The sequence below is a fragment of the Equus caballus genome, chromosome 24 (assembly GCF_041296265.1).
Source record: "Equus caballus isolate H_3958 breed thoroughbred chromosome 24, TB-T2T, whole genome shotgun sequence".
NCBI lineage: Eukaryota > Metazoa > Chordata > Mammalia > Perissodactyla > Equidae > Equus > Equus caballus.
The window spans coordinates 54,574,853-54,595,009 of NC_091707.1; the positions used below are offsets into that span (position 1 = coordinate 54,574,853).

The following is a 20,157-nucleotide window of genomic DNA, read 5'->3' on the forward strand; positions in this document are numbered from 1 at the left end:
GTTGGTTTTTTGGGGATGCCTAGAAATTCCTGATGTCAACCAAGTACAACAAGGATTCCAAGATGTACCACGCAATCCAGACTGTGTTTGGCGAGAGGTAAGGCACAAGGAGCGAGCCGGGGGGAGGCCGGGACAGTCTCTGGCTGCCAGCGGAGGGCCCAGGTGGCCCAGAGCCTTGGGTGTTGCCTTAAGGCCCGAGGCCCTGGCTGCCAGGCACACATCAGGTACCCCCTCCACGGTAGCCACTGCTCTTGTCATTAGCATTTTCCTTCTCTTTCCCTTCCGGAGGGCAGGTGGGAGTGCGGGGGGCGCTGAGGTTGGGGCACGTGATCACCCCATTTCCTTTTAATTAATCAATTTATTTTTTATCATGGTAAAATTCACACACCATAAAATTCACCATTTTAACCACGTTGGAGGTACAGTTCCGTGGCATTCGGTACATTCACAATGTGGTGCAACCGTCCCCACTGTCTAGTTCCAGAACACTTTCATCACCCCAAAAGTGACCCCACAGCCATCGAGCAGTCAGTTGCCATTCCCTCACCCGGCTTCTCACCTCAGCTTTGTCCCCTGCAGACTGTTCGGCCAAGGCTTAGTGTCCGAGTGTGACTATGAGCGCTGGCACAAACAGCGGAGGGTCATGGATCTGGCCTTCAGCCGGAGGTGAGTGTGGCCGGAGGCGGGGGGCCTTGGGAAGGGGGTCTTCATCACAGGGGGCTGCCCAGGCCAGAGCGGGAGAGGTAGGGGGGCATGAGCCGGCAGAGAGAGGGAGACAGGCGGGCCTGTGGGACGAGAGTCGGAGAGCCGTCCCACGCGGTTTGGGAACATCGAGGGCTGAGTGACGAGGATGGCTGGAGGGGTGGGGTCCCCTCCCCCCAGCATCTCCCCCGGCTTAGACCTCATCACTCCTCACCTGGGCTTTGAATTATAGTTTTCATTTTGGGGTAACATTATATGTTTTAGTAACTGCTTTATTGAGATATAATTCACGTACCATACACTACAATTTATGTACCATACAATTCACCCATTTAAAGGGTACAAGTCAAAGGTTTTTAGATTCTTCACAACACAGTACAACCCTCCGCATGGCTGACTTTAGAACATCTTTATCGATCCTCATTTCCTCTCCAGGGACCCAGCTCCTGGCAACCACTAATTTATTTTGTGTCTCTATGGATTTTCCTAGTCTTAGACGTTTCTTATAAATGGAATCCTACAATACGTGGCTTTTTGTGCCTGGCTTCTTTCACTGGGCAGAATGTTTCCGAGGTTCATCCATGTAACAGCGTGTATCAGAACTTCCTTCCTTTTTATTGCCAAATAAAATTCTGTTGAATGGACATACCGCATTGTGTTGATCCATTCGTCAGTTGGTGGACATCTGAGTTGTTTCTGCTTTTTGGCTATTGTGAGTAATGTTGCTGTGAACATTTGTGTACAAGCTTTTGTGTGGACATATGTTTTCATGTCTCTTGGGTGTGTACCTAAGAGCTGGACTGCCAGGTCCTATGGTCAAATGCTTTATCATTTCTTCTCTATGTGTGTATACAAATATATTTTCTTAAACCGTTTGAGAGTGAGTTGGGGACATTGTGGTTCCCTCCTTATGATACCTCCATGTGTATTTCCTAAGATCAAGGATGTTCTCTTACATGACTATAGTTCAGTTGTCAAAATGAGGAGATTTAAGGTAACCCAATACCGCTCTCTAATCCACACTCCACATTTGCATTTTGTCGTTCGTGCAATTACAGCTATTGTTTTGCTTGTCTAGGGTCCAATCCAGGTTCACGTGTTACAGTTGGTTACCACGTCTCTTTAGCCTCCTTCACTCTAGAGTTCTGTCTTTCCTTGACTCTCTTGACCTTAACACTGCTGAAGATTACAGCCCAATTTTGTAGAATGTCCTTCAATTTGAGTGTGCTGTTTCTGCGTGATTATGCTCAGGTTATGCCTTTTTGGCGGGAATGGCACGGAAGTGATGTCGTGTCCTCCTCAGGGCGTCACATCGGGAGGCACGTGCTGTCCGTTTGTTCCGTTGCTGGAGACATTGACTTTGCTCGCTTGGTTAGGGCGCTGTGGTCCAGGTTTCTCCACTATGATGTCATATTTAATACGTCATCTGGGAGCGACTGTGTAAGCATCCTTGCCTGGACCTGCACGCAGCCTCCTCCCTGGGCTCCCTGCCTCCTGTCTCCCTCCTCCTCTGACGCGTCCACCTCACTGCCCTGGAGAGATCTTGCTAAAGCTCCAATCTGACCACCCCACTCCCCTGTCCTGAAGCCTTCAATGGCTCCCTATCATCGAAGGATGGAGGTCAGACCCCACCCACCCCAGTCTGGCCCCTAGACCCCTCCAGCCTTTGCTCTCACTCTCTCCTCCACCTTTCTAGAACCGCTGTGCTCTTTCTGGCATCTCTGCCTTTGTTCCTGTGGTTCCCTCTGCCTTCTGTGCTCCCCCGGGGAATTCCTGTGCCCCTTTATACCCCACTAAGATGTCATGGCCACGGGGAGGTTGAGTTCATTCCTCCATCACAGCTCCTGTCACATCCACTGAGTGATTCTCGATCAGTCTGCCTCCCTCACTAGACCACGGGTCCCTGAAAGCAGAAGATGCCCCCTGCCTCTGGACTCCTGCACCCAGCAGAGCGCCAGGCCCTTGGCAGCCCTCCAGTGAATGAATGCATGTGTGAATTAATGAATTGGAATAGTCTTGGTTTTCCTGGAAAGTTGCCGGAAGTAAGCAGGAACAGACTAGAGAGAGGCATTTATGTAATAAATACGTGTTGTACCAAGAGCCAGGGTTCCCAAGGTCAGCCTGCTGACATGGTCCCTGACCTCAAGAAGCTTTGAGGTTGTTGGAGGGGGTAGATTCTCAGAAGATGACCGCCCACAGCGCTCATGACACAAATACCAGGGTCAGGGTGGAGGCGAACCCTCTCCACACGCAGGACCTCGCATTTGAACAACAGCTTGCATTTTATTAAGTACGTTCACAGACGTTTTTATTTAGAGAATTTTTAATTGTGGTGAGATACACATAACATAAAACTTACCCTCTTGCCCGTTTTTAGGCGTGCAGTTCAGAGGCATTCAGTACAGTCTCACTGCTGTGCAGCCGTCTCCGGGCATTTTCACTTTTTAGTCTCGCAGTAAGGCAATCATCAAGAGATGACTATTATATTGCAAATGCAAAATTCACAAAGTTGTAAGGAAGAAGCGTTGGGAGATGCCTGTAAGCGCTCATGAAAGCAGTACTGATCTTCAGTGGATCCTAATTCGCTAACGAAGGAAAAAACGGGAGTCACTGGTGGGTTTCATCTCCAGCCGTTATCCACATAGAATATCGTTAGATAGTTTTAATAAAATCGTGAGGGTAAATGGCCAGTTTCTGCTTTTCTAGATATTACTTTTACTGAAAGACCTTGGTCCCAGTCGTTTCCGTGAAAGACGAGGGAGTTGGGATTTTATTGAACTGCTAATGTCCCAGCCCAAATTTTGCATCTGCAGTAACTGCAAGAGATTCAGTATTGACATGATCGCCAGCCATGTGCTGTCCAAATAGTCAAGTTGCATGTAATAAAAAGAGAGACAACTACAAACAATCTTGCAAATAAGTAGATACTTGCAAATCACATTAAGCATTATGAAGAAAAACTGGAGCATATATTGGGCCCACCTGGGGGTCAGGGGGCATTTCCCTGAGGAAGTGGCATTGGAGTGTCCACCTGGAGAGTGGACAGGTGTTAAGGTGCTCGTGGGGCATTGGGATGGAAGGGAGGAGGGAGGAGAGCTCCAGGCAGAGGGGACAGCATGTGCAAAGGCCCTGACATGGAAGGAGCACTGTGCTTTGGAGGAGCTAAAAGGCCATTGTAACAGGAAGACCACGCTGCAGGCGGGCATCAGGAAGGGGCAGACTCTCTCCCAGGCCCCAGCGAGGATTTCCTCTTCCCAGGGCTTCAAAGCATTTTAGGTTGCAAAGGGACTGGATCAGAGTGGTGCTTTCAGTAGAGACCTGGGCCACAGAGGAGAAGATATGTATTGGGCCAGGGGTCGGGGCTGGGCAGCAAGGAGAAGGACGATGCCAGGGGCCGGTGCTAGAGCCAGGAAGCCACAGCAAGACTGGTGGATGGGCAATGAAGAACTGATTTTCTTTCCTAATTAAAAAATTACTTTTTTCCCTCTTCTCTCATTTTCTCTTTTTAATGTTTTTAAAAACTTGGAAAATAAAAAAATTTGGAAATAATTTCAAATTTCTAGATAAGTTCTAAGAATAAGAATAGGAGAAAGAACACCCCTATACCCTTTACCCAGATTGTTAACATTAAAAATTATTTTTGATTACAAAGGCAGCTTTTTCTCTTAGTAAAAATTCAAAAATATGTACTATGCAAAGTGGCAGTTTCTCCCCTTCCCACTCCCTCAGGGTTGCCATTTTTGTGAATTTGGAGCACATCCTTCGATACCGCTTTCCCATCTCTATGCCTGGAGCCAGGTAGCTTCCTTGGGGCAGGGAGCACTGTGGATTGGGAGCTCTGGGTCTGAAGACTCATTTCCGTGAAGAGTTGGGCACTGTGATTGCTCAAAGACAGGGAGTGAAATGGGAAAGCAAAAGGCTGCAGATGGTGGCCCGGGCAGTGCAGGCAAGGAGAGTGGACAGTGCAAGTAGTGGTCAGAGGAGACCCGGGATGGCCCCCTCACGGACTCTAGGGGGCCCCGGGGGCCTTTTCCCTTCCTTCACGTTGTTGTCTGGAGTTTCTATCCTGCCAGGTCCCCTTGAGGTCAGAGTTGAGGGGCCCAATGCCAGACAGAGGACCCGAGGAACCATTAAGACTAGGGCAAAGGGACAGTGTCCATCCTGGGTGGAGGGGAATGGCGACATCCCAGGGTTTGGTTTGATTCCTGCAGCCCCAACCCTTGAGCTGGGCCTCGAGGGGAGGCCAGAAAGGCTGGGAGGGGCCACCCCCCGACTCTGCACGCTGGCCTCCCTCCAGAGAGGTGGGCGCAGGCCTGAGGGATGTGCTGTTTCCCCAGCTCATTGATCAGCTTGATGGAGACGTTCAACGAGAAAGCCGAGCAGCTGGTGGAGATTCTGGAAGCCAAGGCGGATGGGCAGACCCCGGTGTCCATGCAGGACATGCTGACCTGCACCACCATGGACATCCTGGCCAAGGTGACGGGAGGATGGCGGGGCGTGGGGCAGGGCACGGGCCGGGGCTCGGGGTGGGGTGTGAGGCATAGGGCGGGGCTGCCACATGGGCAGAGGCTCTCCCTCCCTCTTGCCTTTCATTGCTTCCCTCCTCTCCCTCCGGCTCCTCTAACAGCAGTGCCTTCTCTGGGCCGGGAGCTTCAAGTGTCCTCGAATATTCAAAACAGCCTAGTGTGAGATGGGAGCCACTAACTCATTCTCTAGAAATGGACACCGAGCGAGGGGTGTGGGAACTGGCCTGTGGCTGGTCTGTGGCAGAAGCAGGACTGGATCTCAGGTCTGCCTGGCCCCCAACCCAAAGCCCACCTCCCTCTGGCATCCTCCCATGGGACGTGGCTTGGCTTTTCTCCCTGGCGGTCTCAGCAGTGGCCCAGATAACCCCAGACCCAGACAGAGGCAGGTCAGGCAGCTGGAGTGTAGGGACAGTGAGCAAAGAGTCGTTGTCATGCAACAGTTCGCTGGGAAGCTGGGTGTAGAACGGACACCCAGGGGAGGCTGCATTTCAGGGGAAGTGCACCTTGTCAAGGAAGGAAGTCAAGGTTTGTTGAGTAGTTACTGTGTGTTATTTTATCCTCAGCACATCCCTCGGGGTTGCAATTAGCATGGGTTGTTGCAAGGAGTTGATGACGTGATGCACGTAAACTCTGAGTCCAGGGCCTGGGTCTCCAGCTCTGCCCTGGTCTTTGGTCCTCCCGCCCCCCCCAGGTGTGACCTTGCCCTTCTCTCTCCCCAGGCAGCTTTCGGGATGGAGACCAGCATGCTCCTGGGAGCCCAGAAGCCTCTGTCCAGGAAGGTGAAACTGATCCTGGAGGGTATCAGTGCCTCTCGCAACACTCTGGCGAAGGTACTGCCTCAGCACCCCCTCGGCAACCCGCCCCCACAGCTTGTGTTGTCCTCATTTGCTGGAGCATCCCCTCCAGTGAGTTTTTTCAGACGGGGTTTTAAGTTCTGCTATGTGTGAAGTGACTTCCGAATCAGTTAGGATTTGCATGCATCACCTAAAGTAGAGGCTCAAAAACAAAGTGGTTCAGGTAAATCTTTCTCTCGTGTAAAATGATCCCCAAGCAGGCGGTCTAGGATGTCTATGATGGCTCCACAATGTCAGATGTTCCTGGATTTTTTTGTCATTCTGTTCCACTGTCTCCAGCACATCACCTCATTGTTATAAGATGGCTGCTGCAGCTCCAGCTATCACCTCCTTGTTCCAGCATGGAGGAGGAAGAAGAGGGAAAGGTGGTACTTGAATTGTTTCCCAGACAGAAGCTCAGGGCCCCCTCCTGTTCCCTGGGACCTCAGCCTCCGAGCTTAGAGTCCCCTGATGTCACCCCATCTTTTTGACAGTTGATTCCATGTCACTTCCCTCTGGTTGTGGTTTCCTCCTTCAATGCAATCCTAACCACCTCCTTCCTTCAGGGCCCCTTCTTTTCCAGTGCTGCGTGGATGTTTCAAGGCTTCCTTCCCATCATTTCTAGGGATTTGGTGCAGGAAGGGGAAGCTGACGCTTGGGCTTAGCCCACCATGTTGGTCTAGTCTCCCTGGCTACTTTATCTCTTCTAGAATGTTCTCATTTTCTTCCGACCTCCCAGCTGGCGGGTGCTGCTGTGGATATCTAAAGTTATTTTGGAGTTGGGAGAGAGGGGAGAGGGCAAGTGCGTGTTCAGCCGGCCACACTGAGCGGGGGCTCATGTTCAGTTTATGCCAGGGAAGTGGAAGCAGCTGCGAGAGATCCGGGAAAGCGTCCGCTTCCTGCGCCAGGTGGGCAAGGACTGGGTCCAGCGCCGCCGGGAGGCCCTCAAGAGGGGGGAGGACGTCCCTGCCGACATCCTCACGCAGATTCTCAAAGGTGCGGGGGCTCCCTCCGAGGGCCGGGCCGGCCGGGCGGCGGTCCCCTCTGGGTGACAGGTCCCAGCGGACTCCAGATGTCTCTGTCTGGCTTAAAGGAGAAAGACCTTTGGTTCCTCTCCGCGCTAGGGGAAAGGGAGAACGGTGTCGCGGACGCGTGCCGCGGGCCCTGAGGGTCCCCTTGTCTTTCAGCTGAAGAGGGCGCCCAGGACGACGAGATCCTGCTCGACAACTTTGTCACCTTCCTCATTGCTGGTTCGTAGCTTCAGCGGCGCCCTAGGGCTCGGAGCTCAGCAGAAGTGCCGGAACGGCGGGTCACTGAAACCCGGCCCAGGAGAGCTGTCGGCTGTCTGAGCAGAGTTCTGCTGGGGAATTGGGGGCAGCAAGGGGGGGCAGAAGCTCTCTCCCTCTGCTTGGGGAGGTCCAGGGGGCTCTCCCGGGGGCCTCTGGCCTGGCGGTGGGGCTGGCAATTGTGGGGATTTGTGAAGCCGCCTTTTTGGGTTGAGGAGAGCTTGGCCCTGTAAACTGAAGGCTCCCCTCACTCAGAATCCACAGGAGAGCTTCATTAGAGCAGCACAAAAAGACGTGCTAAGCGCCTTCATTCATTTGCTCATCAAATTTTTCTTGAGCATCTTTCTTCACCTGGAAAACCCCTCCTCACCCTTCAGATGTCCCTGAGGTGACCCTTCCTCTGGGAAGCCCTCAGTGATTGCCCAGACTGCACCAGGCCCCCGGTGAGGCGCTCCTCTCTGCCCACACGTCTCAGCGTCCTGTCCCTATGTGTGGTCATTCCATGAGGCCGTCCGCCCACCAGACCGCCCGCTCAGTGAGCGAGGAGTGCGGTGGCTTTGCTCCTCCATGTGCTCCCGGGGCCCAGAGCAGCAGGTTCCCGTAACGATCAATCGGATGAAATGCATGAGCCAATGACAAGCCCTAGGCATGGGGAACACAGAGGTGAACAGGACGAGGGACAGTTTGTAGTCTGACGGAGGAGGTGGACGGACAGACAGACAGAGTTGATTGGGCGTCTTGCTGGGTGGTGGATTTTCGGAGGGGGCGAGCCGGTCCGCCTCCCCTGCAAGAGCGTGGTGAGGAGGAGGCCGTCCTCGTGTGGCCGGGCGGAGGGGGCCCTCTGGGTGGGGCGCACTCGCAGACAGCCCGGGGGATGTGGAGAAATAGGTGGTGTTAGAGCAAACTTCAGCGTAGCTGGCGGGAAGCCCGGCTGAGTGAGGCATGGCTGGCCTGCATCCTGTGAGCCCGGAGACGGGAGCCCAGGCCCGGGGGTGGCTCCTCCATAGGCAGGCTCTGTGGCCTGGGCCTCAGTTTCCTCATCTGTAAACGGGGGCCTGGAGGTGCTCCCCAAGCTTCCACCCAGCCTTCCAATGAGGGTTAGTAATCCCCCTCGTGTCCTCACAGCCCGCCCCCGAGCCCTGTGTCCAGACACTGCAGGGGCTGGGGGAGAGCAGGGTAGCTGCGTCCCTCCTCCCGTTGTCCTGTGAGGAAACTGAGTCACAGCTGGCATCACAGAGCCAGGGCCAGGCCAGGACTTCTGGCTGCCTCTGCTCTCCCTCTCCAGCCCCTTCCCTCCGGGGTCCCCTGGCTGTGACTCGCCCGCCTTCCCGCCCTGGGAGCAGCCGGGCCTCAGCTCCCAGCACCTACTCACTGTAGGGTAGGGCCCTTCTCTTGCGTTTGATCAGGCCCCTGAGGCCCCTTGGCTGGCAGTGGTGGCCACCTGGAGAGCCACCTACCCCTTCGGAGGGAATTCATGCCACTCCGATGGTTTTCTCCGAGGTCAGCTGGGAGGGTGTTGACACTGTCAGCTTGACCAGATCCTGCCAGGACGCAGGATCAGCTCTCCTGCAGTGGTCCCCACCCTCCTCTGGGGGAAGCCACTGCTCGGTCCTGTGGCTGGAGGTCGGCCCTCTCCAGACCTCAGGGGCTGGTGCCCACAGCTTGGGGACAACGCAGGCCTTCGGCTCGAAACCTTTCTTGACTTGGGTCCCAGCTCTGTTCCTCCTGCTGAGGGACCTAAGGGAGACACGCTCCTCTCAGCTGCAGTTTCTCTCCTGCCAAATGGGGATGAACATCCCTCCAGGCCAGGCAAGGCTCAAGGACGGCTGGAGGAAGGGCTCTTAGCATGGGAAAACCAGATGCATGGGGGCAAACGCTGTTTATTCGACTACGCCGGCTGGCACAGGGGACACGGAGGTGACAGGCACCTCTTTCATATCTGTATGCTCAGCTCAGCCGCGAGGGGCAGAAGTGAGCCTAAACTGCCCCCAGGGTCTTGGGGTCTCAGAGGCCAGGCAGGCCGGGCCTGTGGCCCCGTAGGCCCAGATGGAGCTGCTGCTCGTCTCCTTTCCTGCAGGTCACGAGACCTCTGCCAATCACTTGGCATTCACGGTGATGGAGCTCTCACGCCAGCCCGAGATCTTGGCGAGGTATGGAGAGGGGAGACTTGGGGTGGGGGGCTTCTCTTGAAGTTGGTGAAGGGGTTTGTCTGATGTCTTGTTCCTAGAAGCCCGCCTGCTCCCGCCTCCCATGGCTGAGCCCCCTCCAGTGTGTCCTGCTTCTCTTCACCCCAGGGCCTTTGCACAAGCTGTTCCCTCTCCTGGAAGCTCCTCTCCCTGCTTGTCTCCTGGAGAATCCCTTCTCCTCCCCCCATTCCTCCTCCTCAGAAGCTTCTCAGACCCCTAAAGCAGCCCCTCTGTGTTTTCCCCTCCTAGACCCCTCCCAGCTCACGAATGCGCTTCCTCCTGGGACGGTTCACTTTAAGTCTATTTCAGTCAGGAAACCGGAAGCTCCCAGAGGGCAGGGACCATGGTTCCTTTCCTCCTCGTGGTGTATCCAGTGCCTGGCGGGGGGCTGGCACTGAGGATTGAGCAGAATTCCAAATACGGTGCTGAGGGGGCTCGTCTTCCACTGGAGAGAGGGAAGAGGGTGTGCCCGGGGAGAGGGTGTTCGAGCTGGGCCGTTGGTTTCCTTAGGTACAGATTTCCTCATGCCCTTGAGGACCGAGGACCATTGCGCAGACTGGCTGAGCCAAGCTCAGGCAGACTCTGAGACCCCCCAGGCTCGGGGTTGGGGCTGTGGGAGGGCAAGGGCTGCGAGGACTCGTTAGCACCCACAGGACAGGCGACTGCTTGACAAGAGTCAACGGTTGCCTGGGCTTTTAAAAATATCTAATAGGGATATCCTCTTTATAAAAAATTTGGAAAAAAGAAAAGTTACAATAATAATAATAATGTTGATGATAATAACAATAAATCTGCCTGCCGTGCCCCACCCCCCCCAGAGGCAGTCCATGATTAACTCCTGAATTTCACCGGGTATTTTATCCCATTGCCCCACTTTATCGTAACCTCTTCCCAAATCCACTCTTTGTTTAATATTGTGCTAAAAAAAAAACATATATCTATAACATAAAATTTACCATTTTAAATATTTTTTAAGTGTCCCGTTTGGTGGCATTAAGTACATTCACATGGCTGTGCACCCATCACCACCATCTGTCCCCGGAACTCTTTCCATCTTCCCACCTGCAACTCCGGCCCCATTAAACACACTCTCCCCGTCCCCTCCCCCAGCCCATGGCACCCCCCATTCCACTCCCTGTCTCTATGAATCTGCCCCCTCCAGGGACCTCACATAAGCGGAATCATACAGGATCTGTCCTTGTGCGACTGGCTTGTTTCACTCAGCACGATGTCCCCAAGGTTCATGCATGTTGTAGCCTGTGTCAGAATGTCCTCCGTTTCGAAGGTTGAGTAAGATTCTGTTGTCCGTCCCGTCATCCATTGATGGGCACTGCGGTTGCTTCCACCTTTTGGCCGTTATGAGTAATGTTGCTGTGGACATGGGTGTGCGCATATGTCTCTAAGACTGTACTTTCAGTTCTTTTGGGTATATTTCCAGAGCGGAATTGCTGGATCATATGGTAATTCTATGTTTATTGTTTTTGAGGAATCACTGGACTATTGTCCAAATGCAGCTGCATGATTTTACGTTCCCACCAGCAGCGCTCAGGGTTCCGATTTCTCCACACCTTCTGCAACACTTGCTCTTTTCTGTCTGATAGCAGCCCTCCTGATGGGTGGGAAGTGGTCCAGACCCCCGCTTAGGGCCGCACACTGTGCTGACAGCGCTCATCACCAGGTTTGCTCAGCCAGCGTCCTTGCACCCCTCGTTCTGCTGTTTCCAGCTGTTGGCTGTGAACCAGGCTGAGATGGCACCTTTGTGCAAAGACCCAGCTCTGTGGTGCACTTATTTCCTACAGCTGATTCCAAGCAGCGAACAGAGGGTGAATGTTGTCAGGCCCGGAACATAGTTCCCGGCTTCCTAGGCATCTTGGTTTGGGCGTAACGGTTCCTGGATGTCTTCAACAATCGGGCGGGCAGTGTGTGCAGGTCGGGCACCGAAGGCCTCTCTCTGCGCGCTTCCTCCCATCCCCCCTTCTTCAAACTAACGTGGGCACAGTCGCTCCTGGGAGACGAACTTGTCTGTGTCCGACCCGACAGGCTGCAGGCCGAGGTGGACGAGGTCATCGGCTCTAAGAGGCACCTTGACTGCGAGGACCTGGGGAGGCTGCAGTACCTGTCCCAGGTGTGGGCGGTGAGAGGGAAGCTTCTGGGCGATTCGCCGGGTCAGGCCTGTGGTACAGGGGCTCTCTAGTTTCACTGCCCCTGAGAATCCTCTGGAGATTTAAAAGATTCCCATGCCCAGGCTGCCCCCAGACCAATGACGTCGGGCGCCTGGGGGTGGGAGCTGGGCAGCAGCATGCTCAGGGCCTCCCAGGTAATTCCAACTTGCAGCACAGGTGGGAAAGCTGCCCAGTGGTAAATGCTGCTGTGTTTGCGCTTCCCAGCTAGGCCAGGGCTCCGCAAGCCTTGAGCTTCCCTCCAGGGAGCCAGGCCCCCACAGAGCGCTCCCTCCTGACAAAGCACAGCAGGAGGCCTTCCTGGAGCTGTCAGGGTTCTCGGGATGGTGGGAGCCCTGCTTCCGAGCCAGCCCAGGTGGGGGCCTGGCTCCTGGTCCTGTCTCTACCGTGGCGGCTTTGCATCACACCCTTATTCTGGGCCTCAGTTTCCTCTTCTGTCACATGAGGGGTTGGGCACGAAGGTAAAGCTGACTTTGCAGGGGTCCAGGACCCCGTCCTGGACGTGGGTGCACATTCTGCATGGCGAGTGGGAGCAGACATGGGCCGGGGCATGTGCTGTGGGATCTCCTGACGTCTCTTGTTGTCTCCCCGCGTGGTTTCTGTAGGTTCTCAAAGAGTCGCTGAGGCTGTACCCGCCAGCGTGGGGCACGTTTCGCCTGCTGGAGGAAGAGACCTTGATTGATGGGGTCAGAGTCCCCGGCAACACCCCACTCCTGGTGCGTGGGGGCCCTGCCTACCGGCCCCCGGGGTGGCCTATTTGGGGCTCTCCTCTGAGGTCAGGGAAGTCTGTGGCCCCATTATCATCATAGGCCAACCTGTGCGTTCTCATTTGAGTCTCACCGTAACCCTGTGAGGATCTTTTTCTCCCCCTTCACACCATCCAGCATAAGATTACAGCAGATAATTCTGGAAGGGAGGTGCCCCATTCATAGCTGAGGACGCTGAGGCTCAGAGAGGTTAGGTCACTTTCCTGAGGTCACACAGCCAGCAAGGGGCAGATATGGGAGGTGCCCAGTTTCATAGCTGGCCCAAACTTGTCCCAGTTCCTTCTCTCTCCCTGCTCCGCGGCCCCCTCCCCCACTGAGCTGACTTTCTCCTCCTACCTCCTTTGCATTTTGTTTGTCTGTTTCTTCCCCCATTCACTTCTTCATTCATTCAGGCTTCCATTCATGCATAACGGCCTCCCCTAAACCCACCCCCACCCCCAAGACGAGACTGTAATCGTCCACATAGGTGTCACTCCCCTGCTGCCCTCGGAAGCAATCGCTGTCCTGAATTGTGTGCTTGCCACTCCTTCAGTGTGTGTGTGCGTGTGTGTGTATGTGTGCACCCACCCAGTCATACATTCTAGGACTTGCTGTGTGACTCAGTGTGATGGCTACTCAGATTTGTGGAGGTTTCCGCGTGTGGCTGTAGGCCACCCCCCTTCGCTGCTGTATAATGTTCTGTGGTGTGGACAGACCACCACTGCACATCGATTCTGGGGTCAGCGGACATTTGGGAGCTTCCGGTCTGCTGCTATCATGAGCACGGCTGCTACTGTCAGTGCTCCTGTCTGCACGTCCTGGTGCAACGTGCAAACGTGTTTCTTGGGTGTGTACCCAGGAGAGGGAGGGCTGGGTTGTAGGACATCTGAGTGGTCATCTCTATAAACTAGTGCCAAATTGTTTTCCACAGTGGCTGTGCCAACTCAGATGCCCACTTGTGCTGTAAGAGAGAATCTGTTGTTCGTTATCCTCCCCAGCACTTAGTATGGTCCAATTTTGATTTTTTTTTGCCAATCAAATAAGTGCTGGGCAAGTATTTTGCTGTGGGTTTTTTTTTTCTTTTTTTTTGGTGACGAAGATTGGCCCTGAGATAACAACATCTGATGCCAATCTTCCTCTTTTTTATTTTTATTTTTTTCTCCCCAAAGCCCCAGTACGTAGTTGTATATCCTAATTCTAAGTCCTTCGAGTTCTTCTGTGTGGGATGCCACCACCCGCTGTGGTTTTGATTTGCGCTTTCCCGATCACTGGTGAGGCAGACCAGCTCTGCTCTGCCTTTCCTTCTGTGAGCTATTTGTCCATCTCTCTCTCTCTCGGGTTGTCTGTCTTTTCTTATTGCTATGTAAACCTTTATTAAAAATTAATTTATTGGGGCCAGCCTAGTGGCGTAGCGGTTAGGTTCATGCACTCTGCTTCGGTGGCCCGGGGTTCGCAGGTTCAGATCCTGGTGCGGACCTACACACCACTCCGCAAGCCACGCTGTGGCAGCGTCCCACGTACAAAATAGAGGAAGATGGGCACAGGTGTTAGCTCAGGGCCAGTCTTCCTCACACACACACACGAAATTCCCTTGTCAATCCTTTGTCAGGTGTATGTGTTGCAAATATTGTCTCTAGGTTCCTAGCTTGTCTTTGTTAAGGTGTTTTTAACCATCTGAAGCTCTTACTTTTTCAGTGGCGAGCTCTCTCGTTTTGTCTTGTTTGAGAAATCCTTCCCCAGGCTGAGGGAGGAAGGATGTTCACTCACGTTGGCTCCGAACAAATTTACATTTTTCTTTTGAAAGTTAAGTTCTTATCTACCTGGAGCTGATTTTGAGTGTGGGATGAGGTGGGGTCTGTATCAGTGTGATGGGGCCGCCACGACACAGGATCAGAGACTGGGCGGCTTAGTGGAAATTTATTTTTTCACAGTCCTGGAGTCTGGGAGTCTGCGATCAAGGTGTCAGCAGGGTGGGCTCCTTCCGAGGTCTCGCTCCGTGGCTCGCAGACGGCCGTCTTCTCCCTGTGTCCTCATGCGGCTGTCCCTCTGTGTGTGTCTGTGTCCTCATCTCCCCTTCTTATAAGGACACCAGTCTAATTGGACGAGGGCCCACCCTAGTGACCTCATTTTAAAATGACCCCTTTAAAGACCCCATCTCCAAATACAGTCACGTTCTGAGGTTAAGGCTTCAACATAAGAATTTGGGGGTACGCAGTGCAGCCCATAACAGGACCCATTTTTATATTTACCTGTGGAGAACGACGTGCTTCCAGCCCCGTGTGTTGAGCAGCCCCTCTTTCCTCAGGGCTCTGCCACTCCTTCTCCAGTGTGTCTCGAAGCTTCATCTACGTGTGTTTCTTCAGTCTATCTGCTCTTTTTTTTTTTTAACACCCCTGCACCAACGCCACCTGCCTTAACAACCATCTCTTTAGAATGCCTTACATCTGGCAGGGCGAGCCTTGTGCTGACTCTCTGCCCAGGTGCGCAATCCTGTGCGCCTTGAGCGGGCAGGCCCAGGCTCCAATCCCAGCCCTGCTCCTGGCCAGCTGGGTCATCTCAGGTGAGACCCTGAATCCCTGGGACCCAGTGTCATCCTTGTAAGACAGGGAAGATGGTGCCTGAGTTACAGTGTATGGAGAAGAGTCAACATGATAATGTACTCACATGTCTAGCAAAACCCCTGGCACGTGGTAGGCGACCTCTGCCACCCTCTGCTCCCACTTACTTTTCAGACCTCAGCTGCAGACCCTGCCTCCACCCCCGGCTGCCCTGGACTCAGCACAGAGAGCTGGGGCAGAGCGGGCTCAGCAAGGTACTTAGCATGGAGGTGGAAGACGCGGAGGCCAGCACCCAGGGTCTCAATGAGGAGGGTGTGGATGGCCCCTGGGGGCCAGGTGCACAGACCAGTAACCCCAGTCAGAAGGCACCATGCATGCTAGTGAAAGGCTAGCGGGGGTCTGCAGCTCCCCGACCCCACCCTCACTGAAGCCAGCCTAGCGAGGAAGAGAACCTGAATAACAACAGCTCTCAGGGACCTTGAGAAAGAAGGCCTCACGGTTTGAATCTCAGTTTGGCCACTTACTTGCCAGGTAACTTCAGGAAAGTCATGGACCATTCTCTGAGCCTCAGTTTCCTCATCTGTAAAACAGGGATAACTGGAGCTCCCCCGGAGGGCGGGGCCAGGCCTGGGATCATGCAGCACGCCTAGCTGGTCGCTGGCACGTTGGGCTGTCCCCTTTCTTCCTCTTAGAGACTTTTCAGGGGCCAGTGGAATCCCACACTGGCCCAGATGGGTGGGTGGGGAGACCGGTGGGTGGAGTAGAGCAGGGGTCGGGGGTGGCAGGGTCGGGGGCTGCTCTGCTCCAAGTCACCCCATTGAGTGGCCACAGCGGGTCGGGGAGGTGCAAGGGGACCAATCCTTGGAACCAGAGACAAGCGGATCCTGTGCCTGGCAGTTCAGCACCTACGTCATGGGGCGGATGGACACATACTTTGAGGACCCGCTGACTTTCAACCCCGATCGCTTCAGCCCCAAAGCACCCAAGTAAGTCTCCCATCGAGCTGTCCACGAGCAGAAGCCTGGTGGGAGAAGGGCGGTCTCAGCAGCCTCTGTTCTGAGCTGCCAGGGTCCACTGAGCCCACATAGCCTTCTAGATCCCCACTCTGCCCCCTTTACAGTGGAGGCAATCGCCGCTCAGAGAGGTTAGGTAACTTGCCCAAGGGCACACAGCCAGTAAGCAACAGAGCTGGGGTTTGAGCCCAGCTCAGACTGGTTTTAAAGCCCTTTCTCATAACCAGTCCCTTATACAGGGAAGCCGTGTGACATGGGCAAGTGACTCCACCTCCCAGGCCTTGATGCGCCTATCTGAGAAATGGGAATGCCAGAGGCCCCACCTGGAGGTTGCTGCATGAAAATACTGAAGCAGCAGTGGGGGGAGCTTGGCTCCAGGGACAGACCACCTGAGTCCAGACCCAGACTCTGCCCAGAATTGGACAGGGGACTGGCTGGATGAGCAGGTGACAGAGGACCCTGGGCGGGTGGCTTTGCCCCTCTGAGCCTCAGCTCCTCCATCTTTGAAAGTGGGATGATGGCAGCTCCTTCTGGAAGGCTCAGGAGGAGGAGAAAATGGGGAAATGCTGAGCCAGAGCTTGGTGGCCTCGGCTGTTGCTGCTTTCGGCGTGTGCAAACACCAGCCTGGCCCCAAGCTGGCCATCAGCAAGGGACGTTCTGTCGTTGGCGCCTGGGGCTGCCGCCTCCTGACGCCTCTCTGCCCGCAGGCCTCGCTTCACCTACTTCCCCTTCTCGCTGGGCCCCCGCTCCTGCATCGGGCAGCAGTTTGCTCAGGTAGGCGGCCCGGGCTGGGTTTTCTGTCCAGAGCGACTGCAGGGGTGTCAGTTGTCCTGGGCCACAAAGCACTGCAGGGCCCTGGTCAGGGCCCCCCTGGGCTGGGGGCTGGGCACCCAGCAGCCACAGTGGCCGTGGCATTCGCAGCTCCATGACCCACCTCCACCACCCTCCTTCGTTTCTTTGACCTTCCTTGTTTCTTTGACCCGCGCTCACTGCTCACTGACCCCCCTGCCCCCCCGCCCCCTGTGTGCACAGATGGAGGTGAAGGTGGTCATGGCCAAGCTGCTGCAGAGGCTCGAGTTCCGGCTGGTGCCCGGGCAGCGCTTCGGGCTGCAGGAGCAGGCCACGCTCAAGCCACTGGACCCCGTGCTGTGCACCCTGCAGCCCCGGGGCTGGCAGCCTGCGCCCCCGCCCCCGCCCTGCTGAGGAAGCCTGGGGCAGGATGGACTCCTGGGCAAGGCCATGCCCGCCCTCCCCTGTAACCCCACTGCCTCCCGCCCTGCTCTCCTGCCCCCTTCTCGGGGCGCCCTCCACGCCGGCTCCCAGTGGGCCCTCTGCCAACCGCCGCCTGCTTCACACCCTCAGCACTCCCTGTCTGCTGCTAACTCCACTGCCTCTCCTGGACCGGCCCTGCCTAACTCCCAGCTGCCGCCCAGATGTGTGGTCGTCTCCCCCCCACCTCTTCGCACAGGCCACTCCCTCTGCTGAGACACCCTAACTTTTGCTCACTCCCTAAAGCCCTCTTTGGGTGTCACCTCCCCCAGGAAGCCATCCCTGCCACCCCCGGCCGGGCCAGGGGCTCCTCCCCTGTACTCCCTTGGTCACCTGTGCTACCTCTAACACCACACTGACCACACTGTATCGTGAGTGTCCTTTGATGTGACTGACCGCCCTGCCAGGTTGTGAACACCTTTCGGGCGGGGTCTGCGTGTGATTTGTCTCTGAGCCCCTCATGCCCACCAGGGCCTGGCACAGGGTCGATGCTCAATAAATATGTGTTGAGTGCATGAATGAACGGCCAGACCAGACCAGGGCACTCTGGCCTCAGTTTGCTTGTCTATAAGATGGAGGTGATGCTGAGGCCAGGCTCTCTAAGGGCTGGCGCGACTCTGGAAGCTGCCCCTGGAGAGGCTCGGGCAATGCCCAGGTGACCAGGAGAGCCCTGTGTTAGCAGAAGCCTGTTCTTTGTGTTCTATGAAGCCCATGATCCTGGGTGTGCTATGAGGTTGGGATGATAGGCAGGGGACCAGTTCTGAGAGCTTGGTTGGAGAGCGTTGGGGCCCTGGAGCCTGCATGGTCTAGTCCACTCCTGACAAAGGCACTGATGCCCCAGGTGGCCCCACAGAGGCCGGAGCCCCTGGGCCCTCACTTGGGGGCAGCTGGGCAGAGCTGAGCACGCATACCCGGTCTCACGCCCGCTGGCATGCTCTGCACCTGCTGGCACAGGGCTGGTCCTCCCTGCCCGGCCCCGAGTGGTGACACTGTGACTCTCACAGTGGCGGGTGGGTAGAAGAAGCCGTCCCCTCCTCTGCAGGGCCTAGGGGTGGAGAGGGGGCAGTAAATACGGCAGGCTGTGTCCTCTGGGCCCATCCAAGGAAAGGTACCTGCCCTGAGTTTCTCCTTTAGCACCTGGGAGCTTGTCTGCGCACAGAGAGAATGCACTGCCCTCGCCCGCAGCCTGGGGTCCGTTCTCTGGAGAGGGTCCGCCCCCACCTGGGGGAGGGCATGGATTCCAGCTGGCTCTTGCTGTATGTCCTCTCCCAGGTCCTTGGCACAGTCTTGAATGACAGTTCCAAGGCATCTTCCAATGTAGCAGAGAGGAAACTGAGATTCAAGGAAGGAAGTCACATGCTGGGTCCAGGTGGGTGCAGTGGACTGGGAGAGAGGCCCCTGGTCTCCCCAGCCCAGGCTGGCCATGGGAGCCACACTAGTAGCTCCACCTGAGCCTCTGGGCCTCCAGGATGCCTCTGTTCCTGCGGATTCCTTGCAGAGTGAGGGTCCTCCTGCCCCCCCCCCCCAGCCTCCTGCCCCATCTGAGCGCTCTGCTGGGCCCTTATCAAGCTACATCCCACCCTCTCTGTTTCCAGTTCCCTGACTGGGGGCCCCAGAGCCTCCCGGGGCTCTGAGAATGGTGTGGCTGGGCCCTTCCTCCAGCTGCATGGTTGAACCCACTCCTTGCTCGTCTCTGCCCCGCACAGAAGCAACCCCATCCCATGGCCACCCAAATGCCACTGTCTCCTGTCAACTAGTTCCCAGGCCCTTGGCCCTGCACTGCTCCTGGGGACCACCCTGTGACCACCCCTGCCCTCTGCATCCCCTCCCTGAGATTCACCAGCTCCCCGCACCCCATTCCTTCCACACCTGGCCCACACACCAGTCCCCCAGGAGACCCCAGTGAGCACTGGGCTGGTGTCAACCCCTGGGGCCCAGGCAGGATGGATGAGATTAAGCCTAAGGTTCTGCAGCCACACCTCCTGGGGTCAAATCCTACCCTCACCTGTCACTGGCTGTGTGGCTCGGGCCTCAGTTTCCCCGTCTGTAAGGGAGGACAAACAATAGAACCCACATCCTAGGGTTGGTGGGAGAATTCAGAGCGCTAAGTGGATGGTGCTTAGCACAGAGCCTGTCAATGTCAGTGCTGCAGACCCGCCAGCTGTACCTGTCACTGGCGGTGGCATCTTTACTGCTGTCACCTTGGGGGAAGGGCTTTCCTGGGAGGCCAGGCGGTGCAGTTCCCAGGAGGGCCACACAGGGGCGCCCCGCCGCAGCGCTCGGGCCCGCGCGTCCGCCGCAGGCAGGGTGGGCGGCGCGTCCCGACCCGGCAGAGGGCCCTGCGGGCCGGAGGGGCGGGGCCCGAGCCTCCTGGCGGCGGGGTCAGAGCGGGAGGGTGCAGACCTCGCCCCGCCGAGGCGCCGGGGGTCTGGGACGTCCGTTGACCGCGGCGGGGGAGGGAAAGGGGACGTGAGCATCACCGTCCCCATTTCCCAGATGAGGCCACCAAGGCGCGGCGAGCGTCAGGCAGCTGGCGGGGGCGGCAAGGACAGTGCCACGCAGGCGGGGGAGCGGCGATCGTTCGGCGGTGCCCCCTCACCTCTCCAGCCATGGGCCCGGGTCTGGAGGTGGGAGGCTGGCTGGCCGGCCGAGGGGCCTCGCCGGAAGGGGCAGCTTTGGCAAGGAAAGTCCTGCGGTGGAGAAACGCACAGAGGACGGGCCGGGATGCAGGCTGCTTCCCGCTGCCTGGGGGCCGGGGGTGCCTCGTGATCCCTCAGGGCTGAGCTGCTCGCCAGTTAAAGTGCTCTATGCTGAGCGGAAGCCACCTCCGGTGTCCTCGGCCCCAGAGGCCTGAAGGC

The 20,157-nt window shown here is 56.2% G+C and overlaps 1 protein-coding gene across 4 annotated transcripts in view; it reads left to right on the forward strand.

Moving 5' to 3' along the window:
• The window catches only part of CYP46A1 (cytochrome P450 family 46 subfamily A member 1), a 31,320-nt gene extending 13,502 nt beyond the window's left edge, over positions 1-17,818 (forward strand). For 2 of the 4 annotated variants that reach the window (XR_011432077.1, XR_011432078.1), the window contains 12 exons: positions 24-97; positions 580-666; positions 5,040-5,178; positions 5,948-6,058; positions 6,907-7,057; positions 7,249-7,311; positions 9,425-9,497; positions 11,574-11,658; positions 12,319-12,429; positions 15,889-16,003; positions 16,738-16,804; positions 17,063-17,818. Coding sequence is in view for 2 of the 4 variants with exons in the window: in XM_070249696.1 (XP_070105797.1) it covers positions 24-97; positions 580-666; positions 5,040-5,178; positions 5,948-6,058; positions 6,907-7,057; positions 7,249-7,311; positions 9,425-9,497; positions 11,574-11,658; positions 12,319-12,429; positions 15,915-16,003; positions 16,738-16,804; positions 17,063-17,233 (1,221 nt within the window). In the remaining 2 variants the exon portion in view is untranslated. The remainder of the gene's footprint in view (positions 1-23; positions 98-579; positions 667-5,039; positions 5,179-5,947; positions 6,059-6,906; positions 7,058-7,248; positions 7,312-9,424; positions 9,498-11,573; positions 11,659-12,318; positions 12,430-15,888; positions 16,004-16,737; positions 16,805-17,062) is intronic. The other 2 variants (XM_070249696.1, XM_023628375.2) reach the window with 1 other exon arrangement.
• The last annotated feature ends 2,339 nt before the right edge of the window (positions 17,819-20,157 follow it).